The sequence below is a fragment of the Pseudozyma flocculosa genome (assembly GCF_000417875.1).
Source record: "Pseudozyma flocculosa PF-1 unplaced genomic scaffold scaffold00023, whole genome shotgun sequence".
Lineage (NCBI taxonomy): Eukaryota > Fungi > Basidiomycota > Ustilaginomycetes > Ustilaginales > Ustilaginaceae > Pseudozyma > Pseudozyma flocculosa.
The window spans coordinates 73,011-91,216 of NW_006920891.1; the positions used below are offsets into that span (position 1 = coordinate 73,011).

At 65.9% G+C, this 18,206-nt stretch overlaps 5 protein-coding genes across 5 annotated transcripts; 2 read left to right on the top strand and 3 right to left on the bottom strand.

Moving 5' to 3' along the window:
• Positions 1 to 1,628: 1,628 nt before the first annotated feature.
• PFL1_05990 (uncharacterized protein) lies at positions 1,629 to 5,309 on the top strand (the record flags this gene model as incomplete). Its single annotated transcript, XM_007883528.1, has 2 exons — positions 1,629 to 3,271; positions 3,389 to 5,309. 2 exons carry the CDS (start codon positions 1,629 to 1,631, stop codon positions 5,307 to 5,309), a joined length of 3,564 nt encoding a protein of 1,187 aa, XP_007881719.1.
• Positions 5,310 to 5,805: 496 nt separating this feature from the next.
• On the top strand, positions 5,806 to 7,677 carry PFL1_05991 (uncharacterized protein; the record flags this gene model as incomplete). Its single annotated transcript, XM_007883529.1, has 1 exon — positions 5,806 to 7,677. The coding sequence occupies one exon, from the start codon at positions 5,806 to 5,808 to the stop codon at positions 7,675 to 7,677; it is 1,872 nt and encodes a 623-aa protein (XP_007881720.1).
• A 779-nt stretch (positions 7,678 to 8,456) lies between these two features.
• PFL1_05992 (uncharacterized protein) lies at positions 8,457 to 11,234 on the bottom strand (the record flags this gene model as incomplete). The annotated part of the gene is made up of 1 exon (XM_007883530.1): positions 8,457 to 11,234. One exon carries the CDS (start codon positions 11,232 to 11,234, stop codon positions 8,457 to 8,459), a length of 2,778 nt encoding a protein of 925 aa, XP_007881721.1.
• A 2,998-nt stretch (positions 11,235 to 14,232) lies between these two features.
• Positions 14,233 to 16,200, bottom strand: PFL1_05993 (uncharacterized protein; the record flags this gene model as incomplete). Its single annotated transcript, XM_007883531.1, has 1 exon — positions 14,233 to 16,200. The coding sequence occupies one exon, from the start codon at positions 16,198 to 16,200 to the stop codon at positions 14,233 to 14,235; it is 1,968 nt and encodes a 655-aa protein (XP_007881722.1).
• Positions 16,201 to 16,696: 496 nt separating this feature from the next.
• On the bottom strand, positions 16,697 to 17,887 carry PFL1_05994 (uncharacterized protein; the record flags this gene model as incomplete). Its single annotated transcript, XM_007883532.1, has 1 exon — positions 16,697 to 17,887. The coding sequence occupies one exon, from the start codon at positions 17,885 to 17,887 to the stop codon at positions 16,697 to 16,699; it is 1,191 nt and encodes a 396-aa protein (XP_007881723.1).
• Between the last annotated feature and the right edge of the window lie 319 nt (positions 17,888 to 18,206).

Sequence of the window (18,206 nt, forward strand, 5' to 3'; positions counted from 1 at the left end):
CTGGCGCATGTTGACTTTTCCCTCGTCGGCGCTCGGCCGTCCCCGGGGGCGTCTTGGGGACCGGCGAGAGCGTGGCCGAGTCGAGGGCGGCGAATTGAGTCAAGTGGGACTAAGCACGCACGCGCTTGCCTTGGGAGATCGTGATCGTGGCCGATAGCCAATGGCTCAGGGTCGGGCGGCATCGTGAGAGGTTGAGACTGCGGTAGCTGCGACAAGGACGACGACGACAACGACGGCGACGACGATATCGGAGCCAGTCGAGACGAGCGGCGGGCCTGCCTCGGTGGTGGTTGCGTTGGAGCTAGGCGCGCCTCTGCGCTGGCGGCAGCGGCCGAGGTAGAGTCGCGCGCGCTCGAGGGTGGTCTCCAGAGTTCCAGGCCCAGGCGGGAGATGGGCGACGGAGCGAGCGAGGCAAGCTTGCCGCAGCAGCAGCAGCAGCAGCAGCAGCTGCAGCTGCGGCCAGGCCAGGTCGATGGCGAGCTGGTGGGCCTCGAGAGTGGGCCAGCCTGCCTTGCTTGCCTTGCCTTGGCTGCCTGCCTTGCAGCAGCCTGCCATTTTGGGAGGCTGGAGGCGTGGCCGGCCAGCAGCAGAGAATCCGGCAGTCGGGCTTGTGGGCCAGCAGGTTGGACCCTGACTGCCAGGGTCGCTGCTTCTGTCGCTGCTGCTGCTGCTGCTGCCCCCCGACCAACGAGGCGGCGAGGCTGGGCCAACGTGCGTGGGCCACGCACGCACGCTGCTGCTGGCCCCTGCCTGCCTGCTGTGCCCCCTGGCTGACTGAGGCAGGCCCACGACGACTTTTTGAAATTCACAGAGAGGCAGGCCAGGCGGCTGCAGCCAGACAGCCAGGCAAGGTCGGCCTTGCCTGGCAAGGCCCAAAGAGAGGGAGCGAGCGAGGGGTTGAGGGCCCGCCCAAATTAAAAAATTGCTTCGGGGGCCCATCCTCTGCTCCGAGCCTCGCCTCGCCTCGCCTCGCCTTCTCTGGCTTCCTCCATCATCATCATCATCACCACCATCCCCTGCCTCGTCTTGCCAACTGCCGGCGGCTCCGTGCATCACCGTACCGTCTTCGATCCGAACGCACTGCATCTCTGCATTGGATAGACGAGCGCCGCCTCTCGACCCGGGCGCATACATAGACGACGGAACCCCGACTGCCGCCTTCGCTCAGATTATTACCCTAGCCTACCTCACCACCACGACTTCCGTCTTCGAACCGCTTCCGAGCCAGGATCTCAGAGAAGCGCACATCCGAACGACTGCACCGACGGCGTCGGCGACAAGGACGACGGCCACGGCCACGACCACGAACACGACCCCGACCACGACAGCTTACCCTACCTACACCCGCCCTCGCTTCCACCGCCCGGATCTCACTCGCTTCCATCACCGCCCCTCGGCATCGTCGTCCCAAGATGCCCTGACCGGCTCGACCTACGATAGCTCCATCGCTTTTGCTTCTGTCGTCAGACACGGATATACACTTTGCTTGCCATCTCCGCCTTCCGCGGCAACGCTGGCCGCCTCGCCATACATAGACAGGCGTCCCTGGCGATCCCAGCCCCAGCCCGGAACCTTGCTCCGTCTCCTCTAATCTCAGACCTCCTGCCACCTATCGCACCCTCGCCGCCATGAAGTTTGCACGATACCTCGAGGAAAACACTGTGCCAGAGTGGAAAAAGGTCTACATCGAGTACCGCGGCCTCAAAAAGCTCATCAAGCGCGTCGCAGAGCACAGGCAGGCCCGCCTCCAGTACGAGCAACACCTCGGCCTCCACGACAACGACAACGACCAGCACCACGGCTACTCGGCCAGCGGCACATCGACCTCCCACAGAGATGCAGATGCCCTGCGAAGGCGCAACAACAACAGCAACAGCCCCGGCAGCGGGGCAGACTACTCGTCCAACGACGACGCTACCCTCGCACCTCCACATCCGGGCACCAGCCTCGCAAACAGCGACGGCAGCAAGCAACGCAGCGACTATGGCGGTGTCGCGCGGCGCTCCGATGCCGCTGCCAACGTCGGCGACGACGCTGCTCCATCCGGCGTCCGGCTGCCCCCCGTTTCCTTGGTCGGCACAAACCTCCGCCTAGCGGGCAGCGACCCCAACGTCGTCGAAGAGGGCCTTCTAGACGACCAGGACGAGGTGCCCGATCTAGAGGCCCAGGTGCCCAAGGTGGGCAGCATTGGCAAGGGCGCAGCAGACGTCAGTCGCAAGGCGTCGGGCCACAGCCTCACTCGCGACTCGCTCACCGTCGCCGATGGTCGCACCGGCAGCGGAGCCGGCGGAAGGGGCCCGTCGCCAGAGCCTGACTCCGAGCGCCGCAGCGAGCAGCAACGGCAGCAGCAGCACCAAGGGCAGAGCCAAGAGTCGTCGCAGCAGCCGCAGCAGCCGCCGAGACAAGACTCCTCGCCAAAACGCCAGCAACCGCCGCAAGAGGCGCCCTCTACAGCACGGCCGCCGCCATCTCCACGGAAGCCGCAAAAGAGCGGCTCGGCCACCAAGCTCAAGGCGAAAAAGGTCAAGCACGCCTACCCGACCACGCTCGACGACCTCATCGCCAGCGCCTTTGACGCCGAGGAACGCAAGATGTTCCAGGCGTGCGACGCCGAGCTGGAAAAGATCACCGTCTTCTACGCCGCTCGCGAGCTCGACGCGGCACACAAGTACGCCCAGCTGGCGAGGCAGCTGCAGGAGCTGGCCGAACACCGCCGCGAGTACCGCGCGCGCCACCGGATCGCCAAGACCGAGAACCCGATCGCTGGCCGCGCCCGAAAGCGGCTCAGCCAGATGTTTGGCGCGTTGCCGCCGTCGGTGCGGGAATCGGTTCGGCCCAGCGGCGAGATGAGCCGCGATGGTGCGCAGGCGGACGGGCTGGCGGCGACGAGCAACGACGGCCGGATCTCGCAGAGCGGCGACCGCGGCAAGATGTCGATCGACGGCCAGCTGTCTGCCTTCGATGCCGCGACCACCACCGACTCGAAGCACGAGCTGAACGGCAAAGCTGCGGCGGCGCGGTCGTCCGGCTTCGACGACGGCGCCAGCGGCATCGAGGACGACGAGGGCCAGCGGCGGCGCGAGCAGGCGCTTGCCAAGATGCAAAAGAGCCTGCGCGGCTGGGACGACGAGACCGACCGCGCCATCCGCCTCCAGAACCGCGCCGCGGCCATGAGCCACAATCCCGAGGCCTACTACGCCGCGCGCAAGAAGCTCAAGGCGGCGGTGCTCGAGTACTACAAGTTCCTTGAGACGCTCTCCAACTACAGGATGTGAGTCGAGCACGCGCGCCCCGCCCAGACGGCCCCGCTGATGTCGCCCCGTACCGTAGATCCTGCGAATGACTCGCCTGGCTGCCCTCCCCATTCTCCCTCCACCCACACGCACAGCCTCAACCGGACCGGCTTTGCCAAGGTGATGAAGAAGTTCAGCAAGACGACGGGCGTGCCGTGCGCCGACGCCTACTACGAGGCGCGGGTTGCGCCGAGCGTGCTGGTGACTTCGAAGCGCCTCGACAACCTGATGAAGAGCACCGAGGAGATCTACACGGCCTACTTTGAGCACGGCAACCGCAAGGAGGCGCTCAACCGGCTGCGGACGCGCGACGATACGACGACGCACCACTTTAGCGTGTTCCGGAGCGGCCTGTACCTGGGCATCGCGCTGTGCGCCACCGTGGGCGGGCTGGTCGAGGCCATGAAGCCCGAGGTGCAGCGGCGGATCCCGCAGTGGCCGGCGCTGCTGCGCGTCTACGGCGCCGAGTTTATCCCGACGCTGTTTGCGCTGCTGTTTGGGCTCAACCTGGCGTGGTGGCACGAGGTGCGCATCAACACCGTCTTCATCTTTGAGTGGGACGTGCGCCACACGATGGACCACCGCCAGTTTTTTGAGATCCCGGCGCTGCTGATGCTGCTGCTGTCGCTCTGCTTCTGGGTGTCGTTCCTGGACCCGTTCCCGTCGGCCATCGCCCCGACGACGTGGCCGACGGTGTGGCTCGTCATCTTTGTCGTGGTGCTGCTCAACCCGCTGCCCATCCTCTACCGCCAGAGCCGGATCTGGTTTGTTCGGTCGCTGCTGCGCGTCTTTAGCGCCGGCTACAAGCGCGTCGAGTTCCGCGACTTTTTCCTGGGCGACGAGCTCAACAGCATCGCGTGGACCATCTCGAACCTGTGGTACTTTGGGTGCGAGTGGCGCCACGACTGGGCGGTGCCGGACCGGTGCGCGCCCAACTCGACGTTCTGGACGGCGGCGCTGCTGAGCGTGCCCGCGGTGCTGCGGCTGGGCCAGTGCGTGCGGCGCTGGGTCGACAGCGAGCGGCGTACGCACCTGCACCTCGTCAACGCGGCCAAGTACTCGAGCGCGGTGCTCAACAACTTTTTCTACATCCGCTACCGGCGCAACGGCTCGCAGTGGGGCAGCGGCGACATGGCGGCGTGGCTGCTCTTTGCGAGCATCTACTCGGTCTTCCACGTCTCGTGGGACCTGCTCATGGACTGGTCGCTGCTGCGGCGGCGGTCGCGCCACTTTTTGCTGCGCGACGAGATCTCGTTCCCGCAGGGCGTCTACTACGCCTTTATGGCGGTCGACGTCGTGGTGCGGTGCAACTGGTTCATCTACCTGCTGCCGGGCCCGGCGTCGGTGACGCTGCGCAGCTTCCTGGCGGCGCTCGTCGAGATGGTGCGGCGGGCGTGCTGGAACGTGCTGCGAGTGGAAAACGAGCAGATTGGCAACACGGACTCGTTCAAGATTGTCCGCGACCTGCCGCTGCCGTACCAGCAGAAGCGGCACCGCGACGGCGGCAGCGGCGGCGGGGACGGAGGATCCGACGAGGGCGACGACGACGGCGGATCCGAGACCGAGAAGCGGTACAAGGAGGGCATCTTTGCCAGCATCCGGCTGTCGAGCCTGGGGCGCAAAAAGTCGAGGATCGCGCCGCCGACGAGGCCCGAGCTGGATACGGCGCCGGTGCAGGGCGAGGTGGTGTCGCCGCTGCCGCCCTCGACGCCGCGCGGCGACGGCAACGGGTCGACGTCTCCTCGCAGCCGCGTTGCCGGCGACGACGACGACGACGCGGAGGGTGGTGATGCAGCGGCAACGACGACGACGACGACGGGGCGACCTGCGGGCAAGCAGCGGACCAAGAGCGAGACGATCCTGGAGCGGCTGCGGGACAGTCTGGTGCCGGACTCGAAGGTGTACGGCGATCGGCTCGACGAACGTGCGGCGACCAAGGGCAGGACTGGGCGGGACTACACGCCGCGGGAGCTGGCGGACAGCGATAGCGAGAGTGGCACCGACGAGGCGACGTGAGTGCGTCGGTGCCGTGCGGTGCGGAGGGGTGTTTGAGCAGTGGTCATGGGGACAATGTCACGTTGTTTGGATCGTGTTTGCTGTGAGAACGTGCTTGGCCGAGTGTCGCTCACGGATCATCGACTGCCTAGAGAAGCTGGGTTAGAGAAGGTTGCCAGCTCGATGCTGGGTGTTCAAGAGGGGCCGCTGAGCGCGCTTGCCTGGCGGCTTCTCTGTTGGCGGCTGGCTGGCTGGCTGGCTGGCTGGCTGGCTGGCTGGTTGCGCGTCGCGTGGGCTTCTCCACATGCGCCTGGCTGCAGCAAGAAAGTCGAAAGGGCACAGACCAACACCCGGTCCAGGTCGAGGTCGCCTTCCTTTCCCTCCCACCACCACCACCACCACCACCACCAACCCCACCATCCACCCACCGCCACCCGCGGGCAACGCGCTCGCTCGCTCGCAGGAGCGCAATCCTACGCCACGCCTGCCTTGTCTTGCCCTGCCCCACCCGCCCACCATGAACGCCGTCATCTCGAGCTCCAACATCAAGGCCTTTTCCAGCGCACTCCAGTGCCTCGCACGCTTCTCGGAAACCTTTTGGCTCCAGGCCGCTCCCACGCCTTCCTCGTCGTCGTCGTCGTCGGGCATCCCGGCAGAGGCCCAGCTACGCCTCTCGGCCATCAATCAGACCAACTCGGCGTTCTGCATGTTTGTCTTTGATCCCGACTTTTTCCTCCGCTCCGCACTCACCTCATCCTCGTCCTCGTCGACGGCGCACCACCGCGTCGAGTGCCAGCTCGCCATCAAGCCCGTCCTCGCCATCCTCCGCACGCGCGCAAGGACCGTGGAGCGCTGCGAGCTCGATCTGGTCGACGACGCGCAGCACTGCCGCTTCTCGATCCAGCTCCACTGCAGCCACGGCGTCAAAAAGACGCACCGGCTCACCTACGAGCCCAAAAAGGGCCTCCTCCCCACCGCAGACCCCAACCCGCCCCACCACTTTTCCATCCACGCCCAGACCGCACACGAGTGGACCGAACACTTCCTCGGCACCAACCGCGGCGGCGAAATCTCCTTTTGGTGCTCGCCCGACTTCTGCATCGTCAAGAGCAAGGAGGACGAGGTGCCGGAGGTGCGCGGACAGATGCGCAAGGCCATCCACACCGAGGTCAAGATCGACCTCGCAGAGCTCAACGACTACCGAGTCGACGGCGAGGCGCACCTCACCTTTAGCCTCCGCGAGTTCAAGGCCACCGTCACACTCGCAGAGGCACTTCAGGTGCCCCTCGACCTCTGTTTCAGCGACGGCGACGAGCCCCTCTTTATCCGCCTACACGCAGACGCCATGGTCGCAGAGTTTGTCCTGGCCACGAGCAGGGGCGACGCTCAGCCCGAGCAGCAGCAGCAGCACCAGGCGCAGCCTCAACAGCGGACGCAGCGGGCGCAGCAACCAGATCGCTCTGCCCGGTCGACGCAGAGAACGCAGCAGACAGCAGCAACGCAGCGAGCAACAACGACCAACGGCAGAGGACCCCAACAGCAGCAGCGCGACAGCCGTGGCGGCAACGGCGCCGCGCCCGTGTCAGCGACGGGACGCACACAGCCGCGAGAAGACACCTCGACCGCCTCGATGCCATCGGCCAGTCGGGTCGATCGTGTCGCCTCGCACGGCGAGGCGCCGATGGAGTCGACGCCCAACCCCGTCCTCTCACCGGGATCGCAGCGACGGGCCGATGCGCCGCCCCCGCTCTTCTTCCCGGGCGCCTCGCAGGACTCGGTGGCAGAGGCAGCGATGCACGACGGCCGTGACGCCTCCACCTCGCACGACGATACAGTCTCGAGGGGTGCAGGCGGGTACGACGACGGCGAGGAGGCGGATCTGGGCGAGTACGGGAACGAACTGGGGGATGCCGACTTTGCGGCGCTCGACGAGGTCGAACGCTCGATCGAGCGCGGGGAGACGCAGCTCATCGGTTCCCAGCTCATCGTCACGGGCGCCAGCGTCAGCGGTGGAGGTGGTGGTGGGAGTCGGACCTCGGCAGAGCGAGAGGGTGACAGCGTCTCTGCGCCGTCGCCATCGTCGAGTAGCCGGCACGACTCGACCGACTTCCCACGTACCCGGCCCAAGCGGAGCGCCGCGGATCGACGGATGCGTCTGGCCCGCATCGAGGAGGTCCAACTCGGGGAGTCTTCTGCGTCTGCGTCTGCGTCCACGTCGCAGCAGGGACGGGGGCCAGACAGCCCGGACCGATCTTCAGTCGGTGGTCGGCTTGGCGAGCGAGAGGATGCGGATAGCGACGACGACGACGACGACGACGACGACGACGACGACGACGACGACGAGGGTGATAGGCCGCGACGAAAGAGGTTCAAGCCCCTCTTTGGCTAGCTTTGCCTTGCCGTGCCTTGCCTGGCCCTGTCTCTTCACGCCTGGCCTTGGCTGGCCTGACGTGATCTGACGTCGCACCGTCCTGTCGGGCAGGTCGATACCAACCGAGCTACCACAGTCGCACGACAAGGGTCTTGTCTCTTCTCCCCACCACAGCGGGCAGTCCATGCTGGGACTCGACGCATCACGCCCGGCGCCGCATCTGTCTCAGGCCATAGGGGCGTCGGGGCCTCTCGACGAGATCAGACATTCATATCGCCGTGACCCAAGCCCGGGACGGAACTTGATCGCGCGGGTCCACGGGGGCAAGCGCTGCTCGAGCTCGGCACCACCTCCGCGCGATCAGTCGACGTCACGTCGAGTCGGAAATCGATCACCGTCGATGTGCTCGATTGCGCATGGTACCTCCGTCGCATCGCGGCCCGTCTGCCTTATTTGCGCATCGCCTTCCTGCTCGCATCGCCAGGCCCGGTTGGCATGATCCCCCAGCCCGACGAGACCAGGAGGTGCGCCGCAGATCATTGCTGGCACCGTCACGCTTGACCTTCCCACCCGGCCAATCCTCCCCCCTGCAGCGCGTCACTTTGCCTGCTTGCCTGCCTCTTTGCCTCTTTGCCGCGGGCGCTGCTCCACCATTGTCGTACTGCTTATCCAAGCTCCCGGCTCTGCCTCTGTCACGCTGGTCGAATCAAGGTTGTTCGGCTGGGTCCGCTCGAGGCCACCGTCGCGCGCCGTCGCGGCTAGGCAGGGGCGGAGAAATTGGCCGAGTGTCCGAGGCGCTAGCCCATCTTCGACTCGAGCTTGACCTTCTTGTCCTGGTGCTCCGCCCCGTCTTGAGCCTGGTCGTCCGTCGATGGCGCCGCCACCATGGCCTCGCTCTCGCCCGTAGGCGCAGCCGTAGTCACCGCACCGGACGCCACACTGGGACCGGCATCCGTCTCGATGTCGGGCCTGTGCAGCGGCTCGAAAGCAGGGCTCGTCGGGACACCTTCTGCAGCTTCGCCAACCGTTTCGCTGCGAGGCGGTGCCGCCTCGGCCTCATGAGTCTGTTCGAGCTCGACGCCGGCGCTGATACTGCCGCTGCCGCTGCCGCTGGGACCGGCCCCGGCATCGACAACGAGCAGCGACCCGAGCGTCTTGATGTCACGTTCGAGACCCGCGACGCGCGCCAGACGTTGGGCCTCGCGGTGCTGCGGGTAGGCGTCAGTCTTGGTGAGCGTGACGTACGCCCCCCTTCCCCGCCCACCCTCGACGGCGGTGAAGGAAAACTTGGGTAGCGTGTGGCTGCACCGCTGCCACTTTTCCGCGTCAAGCGCGTCGGCGCTGGACAGCACCTTTTGGCACGTCTCCACGAGCTTCCGGGCCGACTGGATGCAGTCGAACCCCTTGACGGTCTCGGTGCGCTCATAACTCTGCAGAAAGTCCTCAACTCGAGCGTCGGCCGGGAACTCTGCCTCCTGGAAGCGCCAGTAGTCTGCCTTTGATCCGGAGGCGCTGGCGCGCTTGTCCTCGAGCTTGGCGATGCAACGCTGCAGGAGGGGCTGAAAGATGTGGCGCCTCGCTGCAAAGAGGTTCTGATGCAGGCGCTGCGCCGAGAGCAACGATCCCATGCACTGGTGGACGTCGAACTGGTCGTCGCGGACGTTGAGGTACCTCTGCACCAGGTTCCTGCAGACGGCCGGTTCTGGAAGGGAGAGGGCGACGCGCCAGCTGATCGCCTGCTGCAGGTTCCGCCAGAGCTCGTCGTCGTCGCCGCTCTCGGAGCGCAGCAGGGCTTCGATCAGGAGCTGCTTCATCTCGACGGGGTCCTCCTTCGGGTACTTGTCGATCAGCTTGAGCGTGGTGCAGGGGTCCTGCGCAAAGGCTTCGACGACCCTGGCCCGGCCGGCCTTCCAGGCCCTCGGCCAGCGCATCAGGCGAAGCAGATCCTGCCAACCCTCGTGGTTGTGGATCAGCAGCCTCGCAGTGCGGTGGAGGTCGAGGTAGAGACCAAACAGCCTCGGGCTGAACGGTCGCTCGAGCAGCGCGATGAAGATCGTATGGCGCAGTTGGTCCTCGAGCGTGGTACGGAGCGGGAACGCCTGTCGAGACCTGGCCTCCCTGACGCTCTGGAGGAACTCCGCCAGCTCGTCGTCCGAAGGTTCTTGGGTCAGTAGCGTTCGCAGCGCCTCCAGCTGTCCGACACGGATCCCCTCCAGGGCTTGGTTCAGCCGCCGGGGCCATGCGACGACGACGTACTTCTTGTAGGTCGTCACCTGCGACGGACCCTCGTTGCCGAGATCCCCCAGTCTCTCTTTGCGGTGACCGCGCCACAGCGACAGCAGCGACTTTCCGAGCGGGTTCAGCACATCCCTATGGCCAAAGTACGAGGCCAGGTCGCGCGACCCGGCCAGAGACGTGCCGTCGAGCTTGTGCAGCTGGGCGAACGTGACCTCGGGCGACTCGTACTCGTCCCAGGCATCTTGGTAGAAGGAATAGACCGTCCTCCTCTTGGCCTCTGCGAAGTAGAAGTCGTAGACGCGATCTCCGCTCAAGCAGCCGTTGGCGACCTGGAGCCTGGCGATGCGCTCGCGATCCACGCCCTTGAGCGCCCGGGCGCCGAGCTCGGATATGCTCTTGTGCGTGTAGTCGTGCTCGAGGAAGAGGTGAAACTGCCTCTCCTCGCCGAGCAGTCTGGTGAGCAGGGTCATCATCTGGTTGACGGCATCTGCGCCGGCCGATGTGGGGACCGCCGCGTCTTTGGGCTCCGCTGGCCAGCAGATCGAGTACACCAGCGCAAGGCGGTAGCCCTCGGTCACGGGTGTGATCTCGTGCTCGGCATCGGCATAGTGGACCGCGTAGTGACATTTGAACGGCGCAGTGCCGCCGGCATCGCCAAAGTCGTGCGTGATGGGAGTGCCGCCGCGATAGACCAGCAGCTGGCCGCCGGAGTGCATGGAGGGTAGCTGGACAACCAGGGTGGCAAACATGCCATCCTCCTTCTCTGTGTCGCGATGCTTGCCAAAGTGGCCTCCAGCCTCGTAGAAGAGCAGCTTGTAGAGGTGCAACGCCAGCGGTGTGCCGGGGAAGCCCAGCTTTTCCGCAATCAGTGGGGCGAAGGCAGCGATCCCCTCGTTCCAGGCAGGGTTGCCAAAGGCGATCTTGCCTGGCTCAATCTGCCACGTCTTGCGCACCGTGGGATCGATGAGCGTGTCCTGTCCGCGGCCGAATGGCGCCAGCTGGCAGACGGCGGCCAAGCGTTGAGCGTCGGTGGCGTTGTCGAGCGGTAGGGTCAGGCGGCCATAGCCCTCGATCCTCAGGCCAGGGAGCGGCGGAAGCAGGTCAGTCGCTCCACCGAAGCTGAACCTGTCGAGCTGATGCTGAGGATCCTCAGCGAGGAGCTGGCCCAGGTCGTGGAGGGGCCCCGACTGCTCTCCAACCTGCTCGGCCGGCACGTCGATCTCGTTGACTGTGTAGAAGTCCCAGTCGGGGAAATGACGCTTCCAGTTGTATTCCCAGTCCTCGGGTCCGTCGGAGCTGCTTCCACGCCTGCGGTCGTAGCCCCGGCGGCCGGGCATCTCTGCAATGCAACGCCGCGCCGCGTCCGCTGTGACTGACGGATGACGATGCCGACAGAACCGGACCGGCGGGTGGCCGAGGAGGCTGTCGGACGGAAGTGCGGCGGCGCGCGGGTGGCTGGTGGGTCGTATCAACTGACGAGAGGATGATGGAAGAGGAAGGGGAGAGGACGAGGCTCAGGAATGAGGCGAGAGCGGTGAGTGGTGGCGGGATGAAACGGGGCGTCGAAGAGGGGAGGGAAAAAAGAATTTGGGGCGCGTCGAGGCCTGAGGAGGGGAGGCCCGTGCCCGCACGCCGGCTGGGGCCAGAGCCAGGTCTGAAGCTGCCTGGCTAGCTCAGCGATCGACCTGCCTGGCCTGCTCTGACCGCAAGAACGCACACGCCTTCCTGTCAAGCGTTGGCAGGCGACGAGCCAGGCGCGCCCTCAATCGCCGAGCCCATCGTTGAGACTTCACAAGAGACGGGTGGGATTTAGGATCGGCCGAGATCCTCGGCCGCTGCTTCGAACAAGAAGTGACCGGTCACTTCTGCTTCTGCTACAACTATCTTGTGGCGCTGGATGAGCGATCGATGCGGGCCATGAGCACCACCAGCTGCGGCCTGGTCGCACACCTTGTCTGAGAGAGTCAGAGCCGCTCGACTCCGTGCCATGCTGCCTCGATATCGGCAGCCAATATGGCCGCTCGTCCCATCTACACTGGGCTGGCCTCGGCGGCCACTCTCTTGCGAAACCTGATCTTGTCAGGTGAGAACCAAGCAGCCAGTCTTCAAGTCGAAGCAGAGACGGAGCCCGACGCGGGCTCGACACCCTCGACAAGCACCGACTTGAGCTTCTCGATCTGCCCGTCAAGCTTCTTGGCAGCGCGACCTCGCTCAATCTCGCGTCGGCGGGAATGCACGTCGGTCTTGGTCAGGTGCACGACCGTCGAGGCTCCCTCGCCCTCCAAGCAAGCGGTAAACGAGAATGCGGAGGAATAGGCCGAGTCTCTCGTGTGTTACGAGTCCGGCGAGGTGCTGGGCTGAGCGCCCTCGCAGTGTTCCACGAGCATCTCGGCCTCCTCGAGTCCTACGGGCATCTCGATCGTCTTGGTGCGCTCGGGCCCGCGAAGGAAGTTTTGCACCGCCCTGTTCTCCCAGAAAGAGGGTACCAGGTGAGGAAAGGCTAAGCCAGTGGCGGTGATGGTGGTGGTGGTGGGAGGGAGGGAGAGGGGAGAAAAGGACGGGCGTACGGTCAAAGGGCCCAAAAAGGGGGAGGCATCGGGGCTGACAGTGTGAGTGTCGGGACATCAGCGAGCAGTCAAGACGATCAAGCCGGCTTGCTCCGCATCACACGTCACAAGTCAGTCAGAAGGGTCGATCTCCTGCTCTCAGTCGGAGCAAAAGCCGGCAAGTCATCTGTCCGCGCCGCTGCACACGTGTCGGCTCCGCCCAGCGCCTGCAATAGGTAGGCTAGGTATGGTCCGACTCAGCTTGCTCAAAGCGAAAAGAGCATTCCAGAGAGGGTACGGTGCGCAACAGAACGGGATAGGGGTCCTCGATGCATGCCCAGGCATGGCCCTTGCCTCGCGGTGAAACATTTCTCGATCTCATCAAGCCGTGAAGGCGGACCCGGGCTCGACAAGGGGCAGATAGACATGCTCTGCTAGCTGGTCGTCGTCGTCGTCGTCGTTCTCCAGCGCCTACCCTACGGATTCACCCGACGACATCGCACTCGATAGCCCGTTCGGTCGGACGTTCGCCCCGGCCCAGTATCCGGGACGAGCCAAACCCTAGCTGTTCTGCGTCGTAACCCTCCGTTCGTGGCCCGTCCCCCTTCAATTTTCGTCTGCCGCTGCCGGCTGGTGGATGCCGGCTTGGCTGTAGTTGTGTCGTTTGGCCGCGTAGCGCTGGTGACGAGGCGCTGCTCATGTTTCGGCTGCTGTACTGACCCCCTATTTCGAGACGCCGATCGCCCCTTCCTGCGCGCTTCATGTTGATTAGACGGAGGCCGTCTTGTCGACGCTGCTCTCCGCCTCGGTGGCCGTGGCCCGTTCACCGCCGGTTTCCGCTTAGTCGCCCGTCGCCTGGCTGGGCAGTTCCGCTCCGAGCGGCGATGCGTCGCTGATGTCGACGGCTGCAGGCGCGGTTGCGGCGGCAGCAGGCGTGGCGTCCGCAACCGAGTCCTCAGCTACATCAGGACCGGTCGTGGGGGGTGCAGCCGACGGCGGCGCTGAACCGGAGCCAGAGGCAGAGCCAGAGGCAGAGCCAGAGGCAGAGCCAGAGGCGGTCGCCGGTCCCCGCTCCTCGCCGAGCAGCGTGACCAGCTTGGCGATCTGCTTGTCCATCGCCTGCCTAGCACCGAGGCGTTCCACCTCACGGCGCTGCGGGTACTCGTCCGTCTTTGTCAAGGTGACCGTGGTCGACTCGCCCTCGCCAGTCGCGGTCGCCGTAAACGAGAAGGCGGGCAGCCTGGGGCGCGCAGACTTTGCACGCTTCGAAGAGCGCGGTGGCAGGCCCGACAGCGCGCGGTTGCAGTGGCTCAGGAACCGATGGGCCTGGCTACTGCCCTGCGGCATGGGCAGCGTCAGCGTGCGCTCGGGACCGTGGAGGAACGTAAAGACCCGGTGGTCCGATCCGTAGTCTGCCTTGTCGAAGCGCCAGTACGTGTCAGACGACGGCGGCGGGTACATTCGATCGCGCTCGGCCCGCAGGCTCGCCACCTGCTGCTCAACGAGCGCCTTGACGGCCGCGAGTTTGGCTTGGTCATCCTCCGATTGCGCCTCATCTGCAGCCACCCGGGCCTCGTAGAGCATGCGCAGGAAGTCCGGAGGCGGGTTCTGGACGAGGCAGTCGCTGAGCGCCTGCTCTGCGACCGTAGGCTGCTTGGAGAACGCGGCGAGCATCCTGGGCCTCACAGCCGACCACGCCTCTTTGTGGCGCGCCAGCCTGACCAGGTCGACCGACCCGCACGGGCTGTAGAGGTGGGAATCGGCGGTGGGAAAGAGGTCCATGTAGCGCTCAAAGAGAGCCGCGTTGAACGGCCGCGCGACGAGCGCATTGAGGGTCTCGTGCCGCAGCCGCATGTGCAGGGCCTCGATCTTCTCCTCGTCCTCCTCGTCGTCGTCCAGCACCGGCCTCTCGGGGTACCTCGCTCAGGGCGATCGACGCCTTGATGGCGTCGAGCAGCTCGATGAGCTGTGCGTCCGTCGGCTGCGTGGCCACCAGCGCCTTGAGGGCGCGCGTGTCGTGCTGCGCGAGCACCTCAAAGACGCCTGCCAGCCGCTCTGGCCAGGCGATCAGGACGTACTTGGAGTAGATAGTGTCCTGCGACGGGCCGTCGTTGCCCAGCCAGCCGCTCTCTTGCCTGCGGTGGCCGGCCCACAGCTGCAGCATCGACTTGCTGTCCGGGTTGAGCACGTCGCGGTTGGTGAAGAGGTGGCCCAGGCTGGCGTCGCCCGGAATCCGAGTGCCGTCGAGTCGCTGGTAGCGTTCGAAACGGATCACGGGCTCCCAGTACTCTGACCAGCCGCTCTCGGGACCGTCGAAGGCGTGCAGGGTCTTCCTCGTCGCCTCGGCGATGTAAAACGCGTAGCGGCGATCCTGGGACAGCAAGCGGCTGGCTGCACACAGGCTGGCCACGCGTTCGCGGTCGACACCCTTGAGGGCGCGCTCGCCCAGCTGCTTGATGCTCTTGGCCGTGTAGTCGTGGTCGAGGAGGTGGTAGAAGCGCCTCTCCTCGTCGGCGAGCTTGCCCAGCGCGGCTGCCAGCGCGGCAGTCCCGTCCGCATCGGCCGACGTAGGCGGCACCGTCGGCTCACCCTGGCTCGCAGGCCAGCAAACCGAGTAGACCAGCGCCAGGCGGTAGCCCTGCGTCACGGGCGTCACCTCGTGCTCGGCATCGGCGTAGTGGACCGCGTAGTGGCACTGAGAGGCCGCGGTGCCCCTGGCAGCGCCAAAGTCGTGGAAGATCGGGACACCGTTGCGGTAGACGATCAGCTGGCCGCCGCTGTGGACCGAGGGCAGCTGGATGACGAGGGTGGCAAACATGCCGTCCTCCTTTTCCGTGTCTCGGTGACAAGCAAAGTGGCCGCCAGGCTCGTAGAGGAGCAGCTTGTAGGGCTCCAAGGACAGGGGCGTGCCGGCGAAGCCCATCTTCTCGGCGATCAGGGGCCCAAAGGCGGCGATGCCGTCGTTCCACTCTGCGCCATGTACAGCGAACGCCGCAGGGTCGAGCTGCCAGGTCCTTCGGACGGCGGTGTCGACGAGGGTTTCCGTGCCACGGCCAAAGGGGGCCTGCTGACAGGTGGCGGCCAAGCGGGCAGCCTCGGCGGGGTCAACTAGGGGCAGAGCGACGCGTCCGTAGCCTTGGACGATGAGCTCGGGCGAGGGCGGGAGCTGATCGGCGACGCCGCCAAAGCTGAAGCTCGCGAGCTGACGCTGCTGGTCCGCGGCAAGAAGGGCGTCGACGTCATGCAGCGGACCCGTCTGCTCTCCGATCTGGGTGGCTGGCACGTCCGTCTCATGGACCGGATAGTCTTCGTCGCGGCGACGACGATGGCCGCCACCACCACCGCCGCCGCGGTGCGAGTGGCCAAACATATGGAGGGACCACGTTGCGGGAGGATCGCGGGAGAGGGGTGGGATAGAGGAGTGCGGCGGTACCGAGACGACGCTGGCGACTTCGGTGGTCAAGGCCGACTGGGCCTGGGCGCAGAGACGGTTAGGTGGGGAAGAAATGAAGAGTCGAGGGGCGAGTGGTGATGTTGGTTGTGGCGGCAGGGAGGAAAGCGAGAAGCCTTGCGGGTTAAATTGAGGGGTTGGAGAAGGAGGAGGCAGGCGGAGCGTCGAGCCAGGCGAGGTGGCACGCGGCGCGCACGGCACAAGCTCCCGAGCTGAGGCGGGCAGCAAAAAGAAAAGCCCGGCTGAGAGGTGCGCGGGCTGAGCGCAGCACCGCCTGCCCTGCCTGGCCACTCTGCTGGCCGCCATTTTTTTTCTTGGATGGCAAGGCGGATGGGTTGGCTGGCCTGCTGCGAGGGTGGCTGGCCTGGCTTGCTTGACCTGACCTCACCTCACCTCACCTCACCTCACCTCACCTCACCTCACCTCACCTGGCCGGCCCGCCCTCGTGCTCGAGCGGGCGCGAGTCAGAGGCTGGCTAGCTCTAGGTTTAGGCGGGCACGGACCGTCTTCTGCCCGGGAGGCTGTCGCTCCTGGCCGTGCCTGCTCGGCGGCAAATGAGGTCGAGCGCGGCGGGTCGCTGGCACAAGCAAGCTGAACGCAGGTCGCTCGACGTGGACCGCCTGCGCTTGGGACCAGCCTGCCCCCGGCACGGGCTCGACGTACTCTTCAGGGTACGATGATGGCGATGCCAGGGAACAGGGGAGAAGGCGAGCACGGCGTAGCTTGGCATTGATTGCGAGGCACGCATCCTCTACCTCTCTGTCTAAGGGCGGGAGCAGGGGGGAGGTGCAGCGCGGCTCCATCACAGCCCAAAGAGCCAGCGAGTGTTGCGCATCGCTGCTTCTGCGACCTCTTCTAGCGCGAGGCCCTTGACGCTGGCGACGGTGGCGGCGACGGCGCCAATGACGCAGGGCTCGTTGCGGCCCTTGACCATGGCATCGGGGCGCCACTTTTCCTTTTTGGCCGAGGCAGGCTGGTAGAGGGCGTGCAGGTCCGGCCGCGATGCCTTGAGCGCCTGGATGTGCGACGCCGAGGCGTGCGTCGAGCGCGGGTCGCACCAGGGGGCGTCGGTCTCGAGCATCAGGCGGCTGAGCGGGATGGCCTTGACGACGTCGAGGTTGTCCTGCGTCTTGAGCGAGCAGCCGTTGATGCCGATAAAGAGGCCCAGGTCGACGAGCTCGCGCATCTCGTCGAGCGTGCCCGTGAAGCTGTGGACCACGCCGACGCGCCTGGCCGCAGCGTCGTCGGGATGGGGCGCCGACGACGACGGCGACGACGACGACGACGAGAGGACGTCGTGGATCTCTTGTATGCGAGGCTTGAGGATGGCGGCAAAGTCGGCGTGGGCGGCGCGGGAATGGAGAAAGAGGGGCAGCTGCCAGCGCACGGCGAGGTCGAGCTGCGAGGCAAAGTGGCGCTTCTGCACCTCGGCGGGCGAAAAGTGAAGGCGGTCGTAGTCGAGGCCGCACTCGCCGATGGCCACCACCTTGCGCTGGCCCTTGCCCGCACCGACGTCGCCTTCGGACTGTCGAGATGCCTGGATAAGCTGCGAGAGCTGGGCGAGGTAGGCTTCGGCGCCATCCGGGTGCGATTCCATCTCCGACGTGCGCGTCGGGTGGCAGCCGACGGTCGAGTAGAAGGTGTCGTCGCCGTGGGCCAGCTCGAGGGCCTCCTGGGACTCTTGCAGGTTGCCTCCCGTGATGATCTGTCCCACGACGCCCGCTGCTTTTGCGCGCTCGAGGACACGGCCAAAATCGTCGTCGTGCGCCTGCTTGCCGTGGTGGTTGCCGCGGAAGATGGGGTCGGTGAGGTTGACGCCGATGTCGATGAAGCGCGGCAGTGCCGGTGTCGGTTCTGATGCCGATGCCGATGCCATCCTGGCGTTTGTGATTGTCGAGGAGAGGCTGCGGAGAGATCGGAGGATGGATCTAGAGGAGCAGCGCGGGGGCAGCCAGGGCGGTCGAGGGGCCAGGACAACAAAGCAGAGGCTCATGCAGCACCACGTCAGGAGTGCGGTGGGTCACGAGGCAAGACGGGAGGGTACGAGACAGCGTCGGAGTCTAGCCGGGTGCCAAGGCGGATGGACCGTATGGCTGTCGGATGGGCCGTCGACGATGGGTTGGCCAGCGAGGGCGACGGTGGTGGTGGTGGTCGTGGTGGCAGCAAAGGGCGGGCGAGCGAGGCGCAGGCTGGCTCGACCGAGGCCGACTTTCTTCTCATCCGCGTCCGTACGCCCACGATGGGCTGCAGCGCCTCTGCAGCGACGGCGTGGCATGTGGAGGCAAAGGGGGGCGATCCGGCTCTGCCCCTCA